General features: G+C 29.6%; 3 protein-coding genes across 10 annotated transcripts in view; 2 read left to right on the forward strand and 1 right to left on the reverse strand.

Moving 5' to 3' along the window:
- Positions 1-690: 690 nt before the first annotated feature.
- On the reverse strand, positions 691-5583 carry LOC105255817 (NADPH-dependent diflavin oxidoreductase 1). Of its 4 annotated transcripts, none has more exons than XM_011265325.3 (4): positions 5403-5583; positions 3500-3781; positions 1425-2924; positions 691-1285 (listed from the first exon to the last, which is right to left on the reverse strand). In XM_011265325.3, the coding sequence occupies exons 2-4, from the start codon at positions 3688-3690 to the stop codon at positions 1060-1062; spliced, it is 1917 nt and encodes a 638-aa protein (XP_011263627.2). In that variant the 5' UTR covers positions 3691-3781; positions 5403-5583; the 3' UTR covers positions 691-1059. The 4 variants fall into 4 exon arrangements, with proteins under 4 accessions (XP_011263627.2, XP_011263626.2, XP_011263628.2 ...); XM_011265324.3 differs by lacking the exon at positions 5403-5583 and adding an exon at positions 4780-4901; XM_011265326.3 differs by lacking the exon at positions 5403-5583 and adding an exon at positions 4226-4351.
- Positions 4459-11746, forward strand: LOC105255815 (ubiquitin thioesterase trabid). 3 transcript variants are annotated; one of them, XM_025407084.1, is made up of 9 exons: positions 5420-5591; positions 5689-5879; positions 6675-7685; positions 8051-8332; positions 8789-8990; positions 9301-9578; positions 9802-10031; positions 10527-10956; positions 11373-11746. In XM_025407084.1, the coding sequence occupies exons 3-9, from the start codon at positions 6967-6969 to the stop codon at positions 11449-11451; spliced, it is 2220 nt and encodes a 739-aa protein (XP_025262869.1). In that variant the 5' UTR covers positions 5420-5591; positions 5689-5879; positions 6675-6966; the 3' UTR covers positions 11452-11746. The 3 variants fall into 3 exon arrangements, with proteins under 3 accessions (XP_011263625.1, XP_011263624.1, XP_025262869.1); XM_011265323.3 differs by lacking the exons at positions 5420-5591; positions 5689-5879 and adding an exon at positions 4459-4546; XM_011265322.3 differs by lacking the exon at positions 5689-5879 and having other exon boundaries at positions 5419-5591.
- An 8629-nt stretch (positions 11747-20375) lies between these two features.
- LOC105255818 (octopamine receptor beta-1R) overlaps positions 20376-22517 on the forward strand; it is a 53257-nt gene continuing 51115 nt past the window's right edge. Inside the window, exons 1-2 of one of the 3 annotated variants that reach the window (XM_025407023.1) lie at positions 20376-20522; positions 20683-20804. The gene's annotated coding sequence lies outside the window, so the exon portion shown is untranslated. The remainder of the gene's footprint in view (positions 20523-20682; positions 20805-22517) is intronic. The other 2 variants (XM_025407022.1, XM_025407024.1) reach the window with 2 other exon arrangements.

Consider the following 22517-nt stretch of genomic DNA (forward strand, 5'->3'; position numbering starts at 1 on the left):
ACGATCATATGAGCGATTCATGTGTCCGTAAGGCCGGATCTACAATAGGCAATTTAAGCCTCGAGCCTTAAGAGATTGACCAATCACAGTCAAGTATGAAGAGAATACTCGACTGTGATTGGTCAATTTCTTAAGGCTATAGCACACACGTTTCATAAGACATAACAGTAAGGTTTCGACCAATCGCGTTGCTCAATTTGGTTAAGGACGGCCAAATTGAGCAACGCGATTGGTCGAAATCTTACTGTTATGTCTTACGGAAATTGTGTGCTATAGCCTTTAGGGCTTAAATTATCTATTGTAGACCTGGCCTGATACTAAGTGAGTTGTTCATCGAGATATGCTGCCCAGCGTCTCTCATGAAGAGCGCCAGAGATCGCCGACGTTTACGAAGTTCGAAAAGGAGGCGTAAAAAAAGCGACATACACATGTGAAAAAATAAAGAGAACTTATCAGTCAATACCCATTAATCTTATTAATGTTTACTACCCATTAATTATACTAATTATTTTACTATTAATTTACTACCCATTAATTATGTTACTAATTAGTTTTTAATATAACGTTTTTAATATAACTATGAAAAAAGTGAATATAAAAATTTATTAACATATGTACATAAATATCTATAAATGCATATATCTTATCAGAAATTCTTATTTACAGAAAAATGATTGATGATAATTACAATATTAAATTAATTAAAATGTGAGAGTATTTTCAAGTATTGTCTTTTCAAAGTCTATTCTGATATGATTGATGATAATTACAATATTAAATTAATTAAAATGTGAAAGTATTTTCAAGTATTATCTTTTCAAAGTCCATTCTGATATGTGCATATAGTGATACTATATTATAGAAAACCAACAGGTATATACAAATATTAATCATGTGTATCCGAATGAACTAGTATGCAGATAATATACATTAATATCATATAGATGAAAAGAAAAAAAAATATATATATACACTCTCTTTTTTTGGACAAAGAATCCTTGATATATATTAAACATTTTTCCTGAAGATGTAATTTTTTTTTATTTACCAATCCTCTTTTCAATCCCAAATCTCGATTTGATATCGATTTTTCTTTTCTAGATCCTTGATGAACTTTTCTGCCTGTTCTTCCGTCATTTTACCGATTTCTTTTGCCAAATCAACGAATTCATCACGCACGTCATTCGGCATATTTTTAGAGTTTCCTGCCAAGTAAATACTGCCATCATTTTGCAAAAATTGCCAACATAGCTCTCTTTGTTCACGAATAATATGTTGCACATATCTGAAAAGATACAATATATATATTAAAAGTATAATTAGCAGTTAAGGAAATTAAATACTAACGATAAGATTATAAAAATAATAATTATAACTTTATAAATTTTACATTCTTGTTTTCTAAGTAATTGTGAATGACTTACATTTTATAATCTTGATCTCTAGAAAATGCACAAAACACTTTCAAATTTGTCTTCTCTGCTAAGCGTTCAAAATCTTCCCTGCAATGATAATCCTTATCCTTCTTTCGGCACCCGAAAAACAGAACGCATTCCTTCAAGTCTTTTTTCTTTTCTTCTTCCTCCAAAAGAAATGATCTAAATGGAGCAACTCCAGTTCCAGGACCAATCATAATTATCGGCTTATTATCTTCAAATCGAAAAGTTCCCTTTTGAATCCGAAATGTCACTTTGTCATTTATTTTTAAATTTTTTAGCCATTTTGAACATAAACCAAATCTTGACTCCAATAATCTAGTTTTATAGTCAACTACTGCTACTAAAATTTGAATCTTATCTGGAGTAGCTTTTGAGCTAGAAGCGATGCTATAAGGACGTGGTCTTATGGGTGACATAATTTCAAATAATAATCGAATATTTAGTTTACTAGTTGTATGAGGAAAATCCATGAGGACCTCCAAAATATTTTTTCTTGGCTTGTATATATAATTATAAAGCTCTTCTTGATCACATGGACTAGCAAATTTATATAATTTTTTCTTTTCTAATTTATCTTCACTGATAAGAGACAAAGTATGCATTGTAGATTGTCGTGGCTTAAAATTCAGATCCCAATATTGTTCAACTATTTCCTTTAAAGGTAAGCGACATTGCAAAGCAAGAGGAACTTTTATTTCTTTCTTCTTCACTTCAACCATTGTATTTGGAAACAGTTGTATATTGTGTCCGTAAAGTATATTAAAAAATCGTCTCACTTGTTCTATAGAATTTTTTGGTCTAACATAAATAATATCTCCAGGATCATACTTAATTTTATGTGGTAATTCAATAGTTATTAATCTAACTTCTTGAAAATGATCTATTGAAGTGGTTCTTACATTGTTATATATTGATCCTGTTTTAATATTCACATTAATATTCACATTTGTGTCTATTTCTTGATAATAGATATCGCTCTTTGATGGCCATAATATCAATCCGCCATCTAAAAGACCTGAATGTAAAATATGATCATTATATATAGAGATATGATATTTTTCAATTATTAAATTATCCTGAATTTTGTCTTCTACAGAAATTTTAAACACTTTTGCAATTTTTTCCCACAATTCCTTAATCCAGCAATTCACTAGAGCATTAATCATCAAATCATTTTGATCATCAGCAAATCCAATGGGTAATAATTCTTTGCCACCCAATTGTGCAAGACGTATGTTTAATTTCTTTGCAGCAAAGTTGAATTTTGGAGAGCAACTATCACCCAAACCAAGTATGCCATAGTTTAGATTTCGCAGCTGATCTGTCCACAGACTCTTGTCTAGTAGATGTTTCCAAAATGTTTTCATATTAGCTGGAAGATCTCCTTGTCCAGTAGTTGCAACAACAAAGACAATTAATTGTCTGGAAGACAGGTTTCGCATGTCGTATTTGTCCAAAGATGATACAGTGCATTGCCTTTGTTTTCTTTAAAAACAAAATGTTAAATTTATATTCAAAGTTTCATAATAAGATATTCTAAATTTAAAAAACTTTATATAGTATAGAATATTGTGTATTTTTTAAAAATTGTAAAATATATAACATGTTTCAGAGTTATTTTTTAAATTAGATAATAATTTTTAAGATATTTTATTTTAATATTTATAAAATATATAATTTGATTTTATAAATATATCTATTTTTTATAATTAATAATTACTATTAATAAAATTATTAATAATTTATAATTGTAACGACTAATAAATATATTAATTATACATTTATAACTTAAATAGATAAATTATCTTTCATTGAGTATACTGTTTTATATACAATTAAAGCAAAAACTAAAAGTGTGCAAAAAGAATAAAAGATATTAAAGATATAATAGAAGTATAAATTTGAATATCTATTTGAAGATTATTTAAAGATTTAAAGGTATAAGGTAGAAAGAGAGAGAAGGAGAAAGGGGGGGGGGGAGAGAGAGAATTTATGTGCCAAAAATTTTTTTAGAGAAGAATTTAAGGTTCATGTGCCAAAAAGGGGAATAAAAACAAAACCTTTGGGCACTCTTCCAAATCTCTTCAGCAACATCCTGTGCAGTTTCCGTCTCACTTCCGTATAGCACCTGCAGCACCAATCCATCCACTGTTACGTTTACATCTGATGATGGATTATAAATCTTACAATTAGTCAGGTAGTCAGGTAGCTGCATGGTTGATGCTTTCTTTGTAGTTGACGCGTCTTCCATAGTTGACGCGTCTCAGCTGATTGTCACAAGTCAATCATAAGCAAATGACATGTGAAACACGAGATTGTTGCTCGCAATTTTCCAGAAATTTCTACAATAAAACGAATATATGTATATACTTGTTGAATGAGTGTTGAAAAGAAAATCTCCTATGTTCCTCTTTAACACTTGAAAAGATGTAAAGCTAAGACGAATAAATTCATTTACATGTGATAACGTAGACCTTGGAAGATAATAATCTATGTATATTGACGCGGGAAAGCCGTTTTATAGCATCTCGCCAAGAGATCGGTACAATGTCACGATCTTGTTGACAAAATGTCAAGGATAAATGTTTAGGTTTAGTGGTCTCACATTTGGCAGAGGGCCCGAGACACTTATAAATAATAAATTAGCTCCGCTAGAAAACCATCGAGCGCATCTCGGGTTTTTCCACTTCAATTAGAATTTATCTCGCGGAGAATCGTTAATCAAAGTGAAAATTAAAATCTGACAGCGCGAATTTAATTTGCGGATATTATTTATACAAACTTACGAGTCAAATTCAACAACGCGAATGAAAAGCTAGACAGCATTTTTCTGCGATTTCCGGAAACGGATCTCTTTCGAATTGTTATCAGTAACTTTTTGCGAAATGGCACGACAATAAAATGATGCGAACAATACGTTTCAAAACGAAGTCAGCCTCGCGTGATGTAACGGGATTACCAAATCAGTTGGCAACAGTGGCATCTTTGTTTGCATAAATAATCAAACCAAGTTGTTAAATCCTACTTGGATCCTAGCGCGATTTATCGAGTTTATTTGCGTTTCTCGCCACGAGACAGGAATCGACAAGAACACGAGGAGTTTTGAGGTTAGACTCCGTCAATCGGTGTTAATCATTTAAATTATTTACATTCGTACAATTGTACGTTACTACAATTTCAATTATCGCGAATAGAAGAAAGAGAAAGCGCGGAAAAAACGAGAGGCTCGACAAAAAGATTGAGGTTAAACAGAGTTGAATTAGAGTAAAATCGTCTCACGTGCAAATCGACGGAGTTTAAAATTAAGAATCGCTAATCATCGAAATTGCATCAAGCTTACTTTTCCAACGAGAGAACATCGCGCGACATACAGCTGATTCCACAGGAGATAAGGTTAGGCCGTCTTCGCGCGCTCGTGAGCACTTGACAGATTGAAATTAGGATCGGCCGCGCATGCGCCTGAGTGACGTAACGGTACGCGAGAGAGCGGCCGAACGGTTGGCAGCACTGGCGTCCGTCTGTTTGCGGATGACTGTCAAAACCTACTTCCGTGGCCAGCGAGCGAAATCGTCGTCGTCGTCGCCGTCGTCGTCGCCGTCGCAGCAGTTCGCGAAGCAGTTTACTCCAGCATCGAGAGAAACGCTGGCTCGGGAACGACGCGTCGTGAGCGCGCGCGCGAACACTCGTAGACGATGTCGTGACGCGGTCGCGCACAGTGACAGCAACTCCGCGCTTCTGTCTTCTGTCCGTGTCTTCATCGAGACGAGAGGTCCCCCTTGCGTTTTCATCTCGGCGTCCGCGACCTGGTGACCGTTCGATCGTTCCTGGGATAATTTTGAAGGAAGAGAGAGAGCGAATCTCTCTCGCTACGCGCGATTCCGGATATTTCTTTTTTTCTCGTCTGTCGCGTCAAATCGACGTATGCGTGTACGTGCGTGTGCGCGTACTGGCTCTCTAACCTACCTGCGTCCCGAATGCGAGGTGGTGCGTCCGAAGGCATCATTCGTTGGCGCACGAATGATACACGAGTCGATTGGATAGTGTCAATTTGAAAGATCTCTCAATGGAGGATAGTCCAGTGTGACGATAGTTTTCGGCGCGCGAGAGCTCCGAGGTGGTTCGGGATAACATCAAGGTTACCGATCCGACGAGGTAGCGTACCAGACTGTCTGAAAATAATGCAATTTTTAACTTTTAAACTCGTTACCTTTCTTTGTACTATAGATCGAAGTTTCTCGTTCTCCGATAGGTTAGGTTTACCGACGAGACGCTTCGATGAGCAGATATAAAGGATCTAGGGAATCACGCGGTGTCGCGTGTTCTCCCGACTTAATTGAGTATAACTGAAAAAAGAGCAGATTCAAGGCACTTCGAATTTGAATATTCCAAATATTTACTTGTAGATTTGTTTTTCAAGCAAATGAAGAAATTAAAAAGCAAGTATGTACATGGTCGTACAGATTTTATATTCGTCACGCGACATATAAAAAGACCATGTTTGCAAAATGTATGCATGTAAACAAAGAGAAAAAAAGCATAATAATTATCTAAAATGTTTATATATTGTAGCACAAGATATACCTAAAAAAATTAAGCCATTTTAAATATTAATATTGTTATGAAATAACATGAGATATGAAATTTATGTAAAAGTTGAATTGACGGATACTTTAGATATGTAACGCAAAAAACAGAAAATATAATCAAATTGGATATGTCCCATTATCGTGCATATAAAAGATAAATATTAAATTGGATGTCGCATTATCTAATAATGAATATTTAATATAAATATTGATTCATAATATTACGTTTTGTTAATTATATCTGCTTATTTCAATTACATTTTTCTCATTTTCTATATTTTATTTTTTTCCGTGCATCAAAACTTGCTTAATTTTATTGACAGAAAGTTTTCAACAAAACTTAAAATTAACCAAAGTGTTCCCTGTATTTTGCTTCATAATATATACATGTATAATGTAACAACTTTTCTTTAAACAAGATAAATAAGTAGAAATTTTAAATCATTTAGAAAACATTTTGAATAATGGACAAAAATTTTTTTTTGTATAATTGAGAAGAAAAATTCTAGAGATGTTACATGCAAGATATCTGACTTAGAACAATCCTGATTTTTCTATTTCATTCAGGATTTTTCTTATAAATATATAAAAAATATATGAAAGTTTTATAACAGATTTTTAATAGAAATTTTGTTATTTCTCTTTTTAGATTCTTCCATCGATGTCCATATTGGCATATCGCTAGCATCTTTATCTCATCACAATCAAACATAATGCTGATCACATAGCATAAATTGGACCATATATAGAAAAAAAATTAAACACTAAGATACAAATTTCCTAATAAATCATGTACAAGGCATAGAAGATACAGTCAAGATATTTAGGATATTTAATACTCAGTGCACATCTTTCATCTAATATTTCCTTCTGCAAGAAGTACTGTATCCTCCATAGTAAAGAGACCAAAAACTCTGTTAATTAATCTTCATCTAGTGAAGATGACCAGCAGACTTGAAGAAACAGAGCAGAAATGGATCTGCGAGTACTGCACTTATGAAAACTGGCCCTCTTCTTTAAAATGCACTATGTGTAGGGGCGCAAAACCTCTCCTAGGTGAAGACATATATCGTCTTCGGGATCCTAGCCCTCAAAGAGGTTCCTCAAATGTTGCTTCTGGTCCTGTGCCCCAGATAAGCCCTACAGATAACTACATCTCGCAAAATTATAGTCAGAATTTACCTTCTGCAGGAAAGTGGGCCTGTAGCATGTGCACTTATCTTAATTATCAGAATACAACACGTTGCGTTCAGTGCAGCAATCGTAAACCGGTCAATCAATCTGTTAATTCGTTAGCCTCGAATCTGCATGAACATTTAGCACCACTACGATTGGCCGATGGGCCGCCAAACTCGGGATCAAATTCCCAGTTGAATCCTTCGCCAATCAATCTCCATCCGGAAAGGTTATATAATATGCATCCAGAAAAGTGGTCTTGCCACGTGTGTACTTATGAGAACTGGCCAAAAGCGACTAAATGCATCATGTGTGGTCATCTAAAGGAGAAAGATAGGAGGGATAAAAATACACAAGGAAATGTAGGAGTAATTTTACCGAGTCCCGAGAGGGAGCACAGTCAACGGAGCCTGCCGTCACCTCCGCTGCATGCATCCTATATTCATCAAACACAGAGAGAAGATAATTTGGCGATAGGAAGGAGGTAAATAAATTATATTACATTTTGTATATTACATTTCTCTTTGCAAATATTATATAGTTTTGGAATTATGAAAGATATAATTTTTCCTATTATTCAATGTTATATATTTCTTGTGTGTATGTGTAATATTTACAGAAAAAATATACTGTCAAGAGAAAATACTTAAGGATACTAAAATAATTAGTCAAAATATGTTCACATTTTCAATATTCCATTTCGAATTTATTACATATAATGTTATATGTAGATTCACACAAAAAATCCACTAAATATTCATATGTAATATATTCTGTGAAAATTGATATATTTTTCTAAAAATATATATTATAACATATATATATTTACAATAATGTAACACTTTTCAGAGGCTCACATAGATATGCAGACAGTCGAAATGACAGCCTGTCGACTCCTCAATCCCCGAATAACTGTGATTACGAGCGCCGATTGAAGCAGTTGAAACGCCACACCGATTGGTGTTGGCTCAATGCTTGTCTCGGTATTGTCGAGGGTGACAACACTCCCGTCGAAGCTTACCTGGCGAGCGGTGGTGATCCCGCTCGTCAACTGACGCATTCTGAGGTTTTGCTCCTCAATAGAAGTAGCGCGTTTGACGTCGGGCACACCTTAGTGCACTTGGCTATTAGGTACATAGAAAAATTAAATTTTTAGTAAATTAATAAATTAAATAAAATTTTAAAAATATAGAGAGATAGTGTGTGATTTCTCTAAATGAAAAAAAAGAAACATTTGAATATATCGTTAAAGAAATTTAAAAAATTAGAAATAATAAAATTAGAATATAAACATGCTAAACATATTTTCTTGAATCAAGAAAAAAAAGAAAATAAATGGTTTTTGTTCATATTAGCTTATACTTTTTTCTCTTAAAATGTATTCTCATATAATCGATTATTTTATTATTTACACATATTTTATTTATTACACATGATTATAAATATAATATTATAAACAAAATCTTCATTGTGCAAGTCATTTGAGATATTTTCGATAAGTTTTAAGTAAGATGCTCGCCGATACTCTGCAAATATATAAAAATCTGTAATTCAATATTCTTATAATTTAATTGATACAATTTTAAGGTTTCAAAGAGAAGATATTTTAGCAACATTGTTGTCGCAAATCGAGGGTTCGGGTTCGGGTGTGAAGAGGGTACCAAGCTATGTTGCGCCAGATCTTGCGGTGCAGATTCGCCGACACGTCACCAATAGTATACGCTTACGTAAAGGTTCCTTTCCCTGTTATTTTGTCACCGATATGGCCACCTTCGCGCTGCCAGCCGAGGTTATTTTAATACATATATAATAATTTAATGTAAATTTTAATTGAAAACTAAAATAATTTTAATTACTAAATAATATTTGTTTTTAAACTTCTAATTTTCATCCTTTAAATAGTTTCTTCTTAAACTTCTCTAAATTTCTATATTTTTATATTTTAAATTTCTTCCAATCTTCAAAATTTCTACATTCTCAATTTTCCATCCTTTAATCATTTTCTTTTAAACTTCTTTGAGTGTTCAATATCGACATTTATTAAAAACAAATATATTGATATTATTTTCCTACATAGAGATTGCTTGATATATTTCAAGGTTGAAGACTTACCGAGTATCGTGCAAGAGCAGATGTTGGAAGAATTATTAGATAAGGAAGCTCAACAGCAATTAGAAGGTGGTGGAGGTGAACCTCCAGCTCTAAATTGGTCCTTAGAAATTACTGAACGATTAGGCAGCCGTTTACACGCACTTTGGAATCGATCGGCCGGAGACTGCCTTCTAGACTCTGCCATGCAGGCAACCTGGGGTGTTTTTGATAGGGATAACGCCTTGAGAAGAGCGCTCGCTGACACTCTGCAACAAGCCGGACAATTGTAAGCGCTTTATAATTAATTTAATGTAATGTAAGTTCATTAAATTAGTTTAATTAATGATGTAATAAAAACATATATCTTTATGTGAATGAAATTTAAGATACTATATAGATATTATATAGTATCTTAATAATAATAATAATAATAATAATAATGCTTGAATAATATGCAAATTGATAAAATGGTTTTCAAATATATATTTAAATATATAATATTATTTTAGCTTTTATCCTCGATGGAGAGAATACGAAGCCTCGCAGGCAGCTAGAATGTTAGATTTTACTTTAGAAGAAACACAATGGCAAGAAGACTGGGAAAATTTATTGGCAACAGCCGCTCAACCTGGAAGTGCGTTAGAACAATTGCATGTATTTGCTCTTGCCCACATTTTAAGACGACCCATTATCGTCTACGGAGTTAAATATGTTAAAAGCTTTCGTGGTGAAGATATAGGTAAATTAAAATAAAGTTTGTTTAATAATTATTAATTGATTTCCAAGTATTTTCTTAACAAATTAAAATAATTTTATTAAATTAAAATTATCTGCTGAGAGATTTATAATTCTTTTATGTATAATTCCTTTTAAGTCTTCTATTAAAGATTTACAGTTTTTTCTTAAAAACTGTAAATCTTTATTAGAAGACTTATAATCATAATTAAACTTAAATTAACAATTATTTTCTTAAGTTTATGTGAAAATCTCAATAGTAAAATCTTAACAATAGAAAGTTTTATAAGTGATAAAATTTATCTTGCTTTTTTTAAAAATTTTACAGACTATATATAAAGATTTCGAAAACAATTCAACAATTTTTTAAATTTAAGGTTCTTTTTAATATTTCAAAAACAAAGATTGTTTTAAATCTAAAGTTTTAAAAATATTTAAAGATTTGAAAGTATATTGATTTTAAAATATAATCGATGATTTCCATTTTCCATTTTTCTAGGCTATGCAAGATTCGAGGGCGTCTATCTTCCATTGCTCTGGGAACCTTCATTCTGCATTCGCTCACCGATCGCTTTGGGTTACACTCGCGGTCACTTTACGGCATTGGTGCCAATTGAGCCGTACACTTCGTCCAGAATACCACCCTTAGCGTCTCATGGGGTGGTAAGTAGTAATAATAGTTCGCTCGAACAATTGCAAATCCAGATGCAAACCACCTTCATGCCGCTAATGGACCGTGAGCATAAACTCCTACCAATACACTTTCTCACGGCGGACGAGATTGGTCGCGAGGAATCCATCTACAAGGAATGGTTGGATGTATGCAGGACCGAAGGTGGAATTCTTGTCGCGCATCAGAAGCTTCACAAAAGACCACTACTCGTTGCGCAGATGTTGGAAGAATGGTTAAATCATTATCGTAGATTAGCGTGAGTAATGTCTATCTCGTTAATTCCTTGAAAGTCATAGTCACAATACAGAGAAGCTTAGAAAATAATTTAAAATAATTTAAAAAAGATAAACTAAATTTGGAAAAAAGCTTAAAATTATAATTAAAAAATATTCTTGATAATTATAATTTAATAATATTATAATTAAATATAAATATTACTATAATATATAATCACATAATTAAACATTTTTAATATAATATAATTAAACATTTTTAATTATATGATTATTATAATATTTTTTTTTGACTTTTTATTTTCTTTAAAAAATTAGATTAATACTAGACTATGTAAAATAATTAATACTTTTAATGCTTAGAGATCAAGTGAAAATTTAAAAGAAGAAAGTAGAGATTATTCTTGGCATATTTTAATATCTTTTTTTAATGTTGTAGTCAAACCAACGAAGCACCCTTTTCAAGACCACCCACTCTGCAGGATTACAGCAGTGATGGTGATACTGAAGATGAATAGTATGATAATCCTAAGAGAGAAGTATTGCGACTGACATGAGAAGCATCTCCGTTCTTACAAGTTTACTCTTGGCTAAAAATGATAAAATAGCTAGAATTATATATAAAATGTAAACTATAATACACGTAAATTCTGTACTTTATGAATAACTCGATACAGAAAAACTACTACGTCCATACATATTCACTGGCAATGTACCAATTTACTAAAAAATTGAAAACTGTATTATATCACTATTCACCGTACAAGTAAAAATGTGTGAAATTTAAATCCAGATTTATATAAACTGTCCTCAATATGCTTTAAAATCAATAATTATCAAAAATTAATTAATTATTGACGTAATAAAAATTTAAATTATTATATGAAATTAAAATAATTAATTATTGAACTATTGCTATACATTTTTAAAAATGTCTAATTAAATTATAAATTTACTACAAATTTTCAATTATAAAATAGTAAAATAATGCAAATGTGGAAATTTTTTTTGTTGAAATTTTTATTCAAAATTTTTGTTATATGAATGCTTAAATAATATTACTCAAGAAAGTTAATGCAATAATTATTTTACTAGAATGGAATATCAGAAGAAAGCACGAATTTAATTTTCTTGAAAAGAATGTTGAGTATGTTATATATTAGCATAAAAATCTTCAAACAATACATTATATGTATAAGTGTTATATAATTCATTGCCAGTGACAGTGAGCGAAAGTGGAGAACATTGTCGTTTGTTATATATTATCGAGCCGTTTTGCATAATAGAAATTTAATTGTTAGGCTATTGAAAATAACATTTTTTCACAAATAGTTTGTAAAAATGTAATTTCGAACGAGAGAAAAAAATTTACATTTTCTCTCCTACAAAATTGCGGAATTTTGCGGAAACGTTCGGATGAATAAATTTTCGAATAATTTTTTGACGCGTGTCCCATTATAATTGAATTCCTCTATTTTAAATTTGGCTAGACCATAGCCCCCTGTTATTCTGGAACTGTTCCTAAATTCGCATTTTATTCTGATGGTACTCTTGCAAAAAAAAATATTGTGTTCTTTCTCTTTTATTGGTTTTCTCACTTTATATATAATCATGTAATCATGTGATAAATTTAATAGAAGAATAGCGTAAAAATTCCAGTTTACTGAAGTGTAGCTAATTCAGAATAACAGGAGACAAAATAAAGGAGTTCCATTGTATTATAACCAACAAAATAATACAGGGTGTTAAGTTTTCTCTTTTTCTCATTAAAAAGAAAGACTATTTAGACACGAGTAATTTTTGAATAATTAACTTTTGAGTAATACATATAATAATCGTTTAAAAATTATATTAATAAATATAGTTTGATTTTAATCATTGGAGATAATGAGATTTTCGTAAATTAAATTAAATAGATGCAAATAGCTTATAAAATTTTATTTTTCTTACTTTTTAGATTTTTCTGTAACAAAAAGATTAAATGTAAATTCTCAATTAAGTAAATATTGAATTAAATATAAGTATTTCGTCTAATTTTTTTAGCCAAAAAATCTTGAGAATTGGTACGGGACACCCTGTACAATCACGCTAATTCCGACACATTCGAGATAAGATCTTCAAGAATAATAATTTAAAAAAGTCAAATTCCGTATATAATCGTTCTTAATTTATTATTACAACTCAGATTTGCGTTAAAGAGTAGCTAAACACATGAACAACGATATCTCTCTTTAATGATCAACCTCTTTTTAATGATCAAGATCGCGCAATTATCCAGAGCGCTTATCTCCAATGGTATGTTGATAGAAAAAAAATAAGTAATGGATTTGAAAAATTGTACTTTGCTCTGTGAAGAAAAAAGATGTAGTTTTAATTTTATGCGGAGAATATAATGTATTATTATTTAATAATGATAATGATGATGACGGTATATTAAATTCTCCGCATAAGTGTGGTTCACAATTGTGTTAAATATTATAGATAACACTATGCGAACTTTTATAAAAAGCGTTGAGGGAGAAATTAAAGAGTAAACAAAAGTAGCACGTATGTTTAAGCGTTAAGATTATTATCGAACACCCGATACACACATGCATTCACTCATTCATTCATATTTAACATCACAATCTAATGAACGAATGAGCGATTGTAATAAATCTTTAATCAAAAAAGTACAAAAGAGATCGCTAGAGACGTTTCTTTGGAAACGCTCTTTGTTTATTCAATAATATATCATAGTCTTTGTTTTTTATTACTTAATTCTGACAACAACGTAGTCTCTAGTCCTTTTGCATATAGCACTTCGCATTCTCTTTTCTTCAAATTATTGTGCGATCGGAAGACACGTAATAAAAATTAGTGAGAAAAAGTCTAAAATATCCAAACCTAACTAGAAATCGGTATAATTCCGTTCAATATCGATTTTTAAATTATCGAAATAAATTTTTGAATATGGAGTTATATATATGAAAAAGTACTGTTATTAATTTTTTCAACTTATTACTACTTTGATTTATCTTTATATGAAGTATTGCCTCTTTTTTCAATTGATATCATGATCAATCTCTTCATATTCTGTATATATTGAAAAAAATAGAAAAAAAGGAAAAGATTTTTTAACTAAAATTATAGACTATGTAAATAAATTAATTGAATTTATTTTTCTCACAGAAAAAGTAAACTTTTTGACGGGGATTTTTATACATGATTATACAGTTTTTTCGATTAGATTCTCAGAAATTATATCGGTTTCCGGATCTTTAATTCAAGGATCAACAGAAAAGTCAATTTCACAATATCTGCAAATGCGACAGAAGTAAAGGATTTACTGCTATCATTATCACTATTAGCGTAATATACATCATGATTATTATCATTGTTTTCATAATTATTCCAATCACTAATATATCAAGAGTAAAACAAGTCCGTATTTTATAAGGCTCCTTTTAAGAACTAAGTCGTATCATTAGAGTAAACCCCAATTACGGACTTAGGCCAAATTTTAAAAATTCTTTTTTCTTTGTCACAAAAGTGTAGTAATGTTGGCTTCTGCGTGAAAAAAAAGTAGTGAGCTTTTTCCTCGTTAATCTCTTCGATATTAATTATTATTAATTAAACATTAGCTATGTTTAGCTAATTACATCTTGAAATATATAATAATAATCTAATTTTTAATTTTTAAAAATTAGAAAATTACTAATTATCTCAATTTAATAAAAAAAAAAACGAAAACAGTAAATAGTTATTAATAATGATTGATATCGAATAAAGTAATTTTGGGATTAACTTTTCATTAATTCTCGGATTATTTCTCGGTGGGTACAGCGAATCATGTCGAAAAAATAAGAATAAAATATTTAAAAAAAATAAGAATATAATGCTCGTGATGCTCGGCAGAGGCGTGTTTTTTTTTAAGCACGCAAAGTTTTCTCAATCTCTCGTTGCCAGGATTTACTCTCGGCAGGTGATAAAATATAGAGAGTTTTAAGAATCTATTCTCTAATGGCGGGAAACGCAGATAGAAAAGTCTATAAATATATAAATATTAATATAGAATATATATATACATACGAGATATAGATATTATATATATATATATATTATGAGATAATATATCGATGTACAATAATTCGAAATAACAAGATTTATTATTATTATTATAATGATTTTATGATGATTATTATTATAAATATTATAATATAAGGAAACATCGAGAGGTGTGTGAATCAATAAATTACTGAATTACTTTATGCCATTTTTATCTTTATAAAAAGAAATTCTTTCCTGAGCTTATCAATTATAAAAAGAAATTCTTTCCTGAGCTTATCAATAAAGAATAATTTCTAGATAATAATTGATAATTTGTGATATCCAATATTTATCTTGTTCATAAATAATTCACAAAGACCTTTGAAAATTAAAAAACTCTTTCTTAGAGACAATCCAAGATATCTTTTCAATATTTTTCAAAAAGAAAGAAAATAAAGATATGTATATAACATTTTAACTTTAAAATAATTTAAAATTGTTTTAATGTAAAATTCTTCAAATAAAATCTATGTAATTGTTGAAATACTAATTTAATTAAAATTATTTTAAATTATTTTAAGAGCAGGTTAGTCATTTATTTATTATCATTCACATGATTTCATAATTTTATAATTCGTTCTATATTATTTTATGTACGTTTTTTCAGTTAAATTACCTCACATAAACTTTTTTTATCTTTTTAAAAATAAATCTATTTCTTAATTGCGATCCTTTTATTTTTTAATTTAAGCTAAGTCATGTAAATCTGAGATACTCTTGTAATATTAATAACACTTGCATAACGTGAGACAACAAAATCATTCGTTTTCAGGGACATTTAAATCCTACTTCATGTAATTTCAACTTATATATAAACAATAATGCTAGTTGAACGGATTCGTTCATCACAGATATTGTATTCATTGACTATCAAAAATTTTATTTTATGTCACAACAATGGAGAAAATCATTTAATATTAAAATATAAAGTATCATCGTATTTTTTAAAATGTTTACGAAATTAAAAGAAAATATTACAGAGAAAGAGGATATTAAAGATGATTTAAAAATCAGATATTCATACATAAAATTTTCCGCGAGATTTCTTTCATATCGTACTATATTCAAGTGTTAATATCATATTAACGAGTAAAAAAGATCTATTTATATTTAGTTATTAAACAATTTGATTAACATTTTTAATTATAATTAATCGAATTATTAGTAGAACGCTACGTGTTAATTTTTACGTAAGAAATATTTAATGTTACGTTAAATGTTAATTTCTGTAAAATGGTCTTTCGGCTCCCAAAAAGCCATTTTCATACATATGTAAAAACTCCTTGGAAATTCAATTAAAAGTTAAACCAAATTAAATTAAAAATTAAAATTACTAATTGTGACATGTTATCTGCAAGAATAATATCGCGTAGAAGAAAAATCAAGTATGAACTAAATAAAAATATGCTATTTACATATAAATTGCTTATTGATTCTAATATTGATTTTTGTAGATTCTCTAAAGCTATAGATATTTTAGCAAATTGCTTAATCAGTTATTTAAATTGAATTTGACGTTCAGTTCCGAGATAAATTCCTCGAAAATGGAATGTTCATCGCAAATGGACAGTCTGAGTACATATTTACTATTCTGGTCATCGTCGATAAATCTAGTCACGTAGCTATGTAATATGTAAGGACCTGCGAAAGAGCAGTCCATCTCTTCTTTGGTATCTTTTTCACTTCCCTTGTCAGGGAAATAACCTGGGATAACATACGAGATTTTGTCAAAATATGCGTCTCATTTTACCTCGGTAACGTCTTAATCTTCGCCGAGAATCATAATAATATTAAATAAATAATAAAAATATTAAAACAAAAATAAATAATTATTGATTTTTCTTGTTTCATTTAGAAAAATAGTTTAAAAAAAGACAACATTTTTAAAAATAATCTGTCACGGATTAGATTTGACATTGATATTTTATATTTTATTCTTGCAAGTTATAATTATTAATTAATAATTAATTTTCTATAAATTTTATTAATAAAAATAAAAATATGAAATAATGAAAAATATAATTATAATAAAATGTTTTAAATAATAAATAATGAAAATATCTATATATAATTTCAAATTTTCTCTCTCTCTTTTTCTCTCTTCCTTGATATTATTATAATTAATTATTTATTAATTATTATGGATTCATCTTCTTATGATTTATATTTTAATCAAATCATTATTGTATGATAAATCATAATGATAAAAATAATAAAAGTAATAAAAAACGATAATTTCCTAATATATCTAAAAATATACTAGTGAATACTTTTAATAAATATGCTAATAATATTAATAGTAATAATTAATAATATAATTCTGTTTATTATACTTTATTAATTAAAATCAATCTTAATATGCATTATAGAATAATTCTTGCATTCAATAAAATTGAGAATAAGCAATGCGTTCGGAGATTTATAGAGAAGGTAAAGAATATGTGACGAGAGAGCCTGTATACGAATTGATGTCATTCCAATTTGCGAAACGACCCAGATAACAAGAGGGTCATCTTTTTTTTATAGTTGCAGAGAAAGCGTGACACAGCTGTCTATTATATTATGTTTTTTTTTACTTTATGAATACTCTTTTTACAATATATAACAAAAATCGGAAAATTTAATTCTAAACATCTTAGATCGCATTTTTAAAAATAAAGATTATTTTGTAATTAAATATTTAAAAGATAGCTTCAAAAGAAATAAAAAGCTTTATTTTATATGTTATTTTCAATAATTTCAATGAAATTAAAGCGACAAGCATCAAATCACCTGTCATTTGAGCCGTTTAATTATTTGTGATTGGCGCAATAATTTACAATTTTGATATTGTATAATTATATTGATGCGTGTTTAGTTGTAACACATTTGTAAAATCGCATGTTTATTGTGTAATGAACGAGATTTTCGTGCAAATAAATAATTCATTATTAATAAATTTCATTTATTGCGAACATATTATTAATACTATTAGTTTGGAACAGCTAAAGAATATTGCTTAATCGTATTTATTTATTATCGTATCTATTTATGCTCGAAGAGTTTTACACAAAATACATAATTTATGATTTATGATTTATAAATTTGCGTTGTGTATGTACTTGTTGCAATAAAACTTTGTTTTTTTTTATTGTATGAAAAATCAAAATTTTCAGAGAAAGAGAGAGGAGAAAACGACAGAACGGCAGAAAATACATTCCGATTTTACTTCTAGTAAATTCTGCTGCATTTCTTGTAATTTCAAGGAAAAAGATTTTTATCAAGATAAAAGTCTCTTATAGTTCTGTCCAGGAAAGTTCGTCCAAGAAAGAGGACAATAAAGATAAAGATTAACAAATCTATAGAATTATAATTAAAAAATCTTCGATAAATCGATTTTGCGAAGAGATACTCATAAAATTGTATCTATTTTTCTTAAATTAATAGTGATATATCTTTCTAAACGATAACGATTAAAATGATAATTACGATCAGCTAAGTAAAAAGCTAAAACGTAGATGTATAACGTAATCAGATGTTTTTATTAATTTTAAAGAATTTATTTAGAATGTATTTAATATACATATTTTGGAAAAAATTTAATTATTTTTTCAATTCTGCTGTGATAATCATTTAATGTCGTTGAATTTTCTTATTTCAACTATATATATATATATATATATAGTTGAAATGTTTTCGTTTCTTGGAAAAACTTCTTATTTCTAAACATATAATTTGCAAAAGTTTGCCGAGACATAGAAAATATTTTTTTTTCGCTTCTAATTGGCAAAAGTAACAAACTTCGTTACCGCTACAGCTATTGATTGCTTATACGCGCACTACGACGAATAAAATCACCTCAGCTAGTATAATTAATAATTGCGAGACAGATTAATTGTTAGAACTTATTGCGACGAGAGAAGCTCCTTGACTTCACGAGACATATTAACGAGAGATTTATGAAGCCGCAGCGACGATTTAAAAAAAAATTATGATAACCAAGAGAAATAATTTCCTAAATATATAATCATTTACATCGATTACAATAACGAGTATAATATTTTGTTTCAATTTTATTTATTAAACTTTTAATTCTTATATTCGCGTACCGAATATGCTATATTTTAATTTATTGAGATTAAGTGTATTTAAATTATATTATTACGTTATATATTATTATATATTTTACATTAACTATTTTACGTTAACTATTTAGATTTATTTTTACTTTTTAAATCTATTTTTATTATTTATCAAAGAGAGAAATTATGAGATTTCTAGCATCCAGTATACATATGACATTTTATCTGGCGTACATTCCAGTTTCTACCGCACGTCTAGCTTTATTTTATATCCTGCTAAACTTTTTCTGTTCTGTCATATGTACTCGATATACACACGTTACATATATGACATATATGTTTATACATCTGTGCGACAAGAGAACAGACAAACAGACAGATGTAGGAGGTGATACAACATAGAGTTGATGAATTCCGCTTCACAGCCTGTGTTAATTTTTACATGATTACAAGGATACGCTGTTAATCGATTGAGATAGTTTGCTTTTTTTAACAGAAATGCCGACAAATCGAACTTTCAAAAAATTTATTAGAAATTGATTAAAGAAATTAAACTTAATTAGAACTTTTTAATTAGTACTTTTATTAGAAAATTTTCAAAACTATTGCTTTAAGATCTTATTGATAAAATATTTATGGTTGACGCTTCAAATTTGAGTTATGTAATATAATCATATATTTTAATCTCATTTTTAATTTAAATAAAAAATATTTTTGTTTATATCGTTTAAAATAATGTTTTACTATTTCCTTTATAATTACAGTTTTGCATAAGTTGATTGATAATTCAGAATAAATTCTTAAAGTTTTTGCAATATTAAAATTATATTAAAATTTTGTTAAAATATTTTATATAGTGTACATATTTTATATGCTGTACCAATATATCTCATATTATATAATTGATCATTTAATAGACCTTTAGTGGATTAATACGGATATTCCCGAAATAGTTGATAATCGCAATATCTGTTTGATATCTCATCCGAGATCTGACGTCTCGATTTTAGCGAATTAGATTCACTCTCGACCTCGCGGAGGTGGCGGACACGGGCGTTCGTTGGCGCTGGCCGTTGAAAAACCACCTTTCTCTGCGCGGGTGGTGGAAGTACGACGAAGAGGGTGAGCTCGGAGATTCACTGGCAAAAAGAGAGAAAGGGAGAGCGAGAGCGGATCAGGGTGACGGCAGAGGGATTCGAGAAGGTGGAGGCAATATCACCGTCCGATGTGGGGCGAAGAGGGCGAGGGTGAGAGACGCAGAGACAGGGTGGCGCGGTAGTGCGTCGCTGGTGGAAAGCGGGAAAGCCTCTGAAGCAACCACCCACAGTTCACTGCGGCCTCGCGAGCCGTGTCAGCCACACATACCGTGTGTCGCGTCGTTCAATCGCTCGCTCAGAATACATCTTCGTTCTCTCTGGGCACACTCAAGTCTTCTCGATGTAAGCAAAATTAATCCGGAATATGCAAATTCTCTCACAGATATTTCGCAAATATTAAAGATCCAATACGCGATGTAACACACGTGATGATGAGAGTCTTGATTATTCATCATCATGAGAATTATAGAATAAAAACGAAAAGCCTTTTTTCTAAAAAAAGGAATTTGCAGTGATAAATGCCGAGTGATAAATTAAGGTGTCGACTCAAGGATGTATAACCCACTGCTGGAGAGATCAATGATGATGGTCTAATTTCAATCTACTGTTCCGGGATATCATGATGTCAGTATGAGTCATTGAATTCGAGAAGTGTAGTGTTTAAGACTGATGGTCTAACTCTGATTTTCCGCTCCTGAATATTACCTTGCTGAATGCAAGAGATATGTTTAATAGATCAATAATGATGATTTAACTTCGATTTTCTACGTATGCATATTATAAGGAAATGCTAAAGAAAATTTCTCTCTAATTAGATTGATGATGTGATTGCTAGTGAAAACTATAACAGTTGCTGTTCGAAGAGATAATCTTGTTCGATAAGTCGAGGTTGATGATTCTAACTTCGTGATTCTAACTTTTGATAATCATATATCACATCATATATCCTGAATTTTATGAAATTTAATTTAAATTAATTAATAATTCTGAATAATTTCTATTTAAATTTTCAATAATCAGCATTCACAGTTTTTACGCATTAATTTCCAGTAAAATTTAATTTAGTCAAGCTGGGGAAGATTATCGTTTCGTTCAGCCGAAACATCTCTTTTGTTTAATCAAAACGGATAATTCATCAATCGTTTCTTGCGCGCCACAGCTGTCATCATATCGATTTACATTTCATTGCTCGTAATCAATCATTAATGTGACCTTCAAATATAAGCACCCTTGATATCTTAACGAAATACGTCTTTTTGTTTTAAAAAATTGAGAACCATAGAATTGGTATTACATCCTCTTATGTGAGTTAAGACGGATAACGGATGAGAACGAAGAGGATATTGCGATGTGTGTCAAGTACACACGGACATTCAAGATAGAAGCCTATTTTCGCTAATCCTCGACCACGTGTTTCGTGTAAGATCTATGATGGTGCAAGTACCATGACGAGATACGACTTTGTGTAAAGTTTCAAGATGACGGTGCATTAAATGTTTGCAAAGAAATTAGCTATCTTATAATACGCTTGGCGATCTTACGACGATCGTGTAGATCGCACGTTTTAATTTTATTGCATTAAAAAAACTCCCAAAAGTGCTCTTTGCGGTCATTTAACGGATATTGACATTTACAATTAGTTTACAGTTAGTGAAAGGTCTATTTAATAAATTATAAATTAAATGGGAAGGGGAGCTATTTTAGATCAAAGACATTAATATTGTAATAATAACATTCGATAAATATATTTTAGAATTATGCTAACCATATATATCGATATGATTGTGCGTGACATGTTATCTATGCTATACTATTTGTAATAATGACAAATATGCCGATATTTTCATAGACAAGCTTCATTTAACTTTTTAATTTTCAATTCAAAGCAACAATATGGATAATTAATCGCAAACATAATTTCTCTTAACATTTGTCACATTAATAATTAATATTTTCGTTACTAATCTATTTATGAAAAAAAGATGGCTATAAACACAGATGAAAAATTACATTTTTTTATGTAATTTAAAATATAGACTTTAAATTATTTATTTAATATATAAATATAATTTATATTTAATATAAATAAATATTATTTCCTGTTTATATTATTGATCGACGTAAGAAATTACTTTTTGATCATGTCAATCATGTCTAAAATAAAATTTGAAAAGAGACTTTTTGATATTAAATCAAAATAATAAGAGAAAATTATTGTGTGTTTGACCCTTGTGTTATTAACATTGCAATTTTAATTTGAAATTGGAGTATATATGATGTTGTATATAAATAATCTCTCTGTTAAGTAAATCATGATATTATAAATATGTAACTTTT

Source organism: Camponotus floridanus, unplaced genomic scaffold (genome assembly GCF_003227725.1).
Source record: "Camponotus floridanus strain SB8 unplaced genomic scaffold, Cflo_v7.5 scaffold16, whole genome shotgun sequence".
In the NCBI taxonomy this organism is placed as follows: domain Eukaryota; kingdom Metazoa; phylum Arthropoda; class Insecta; order Hymenoptera; family Formicidae; genus Camponotus; species Camponotus floridanus.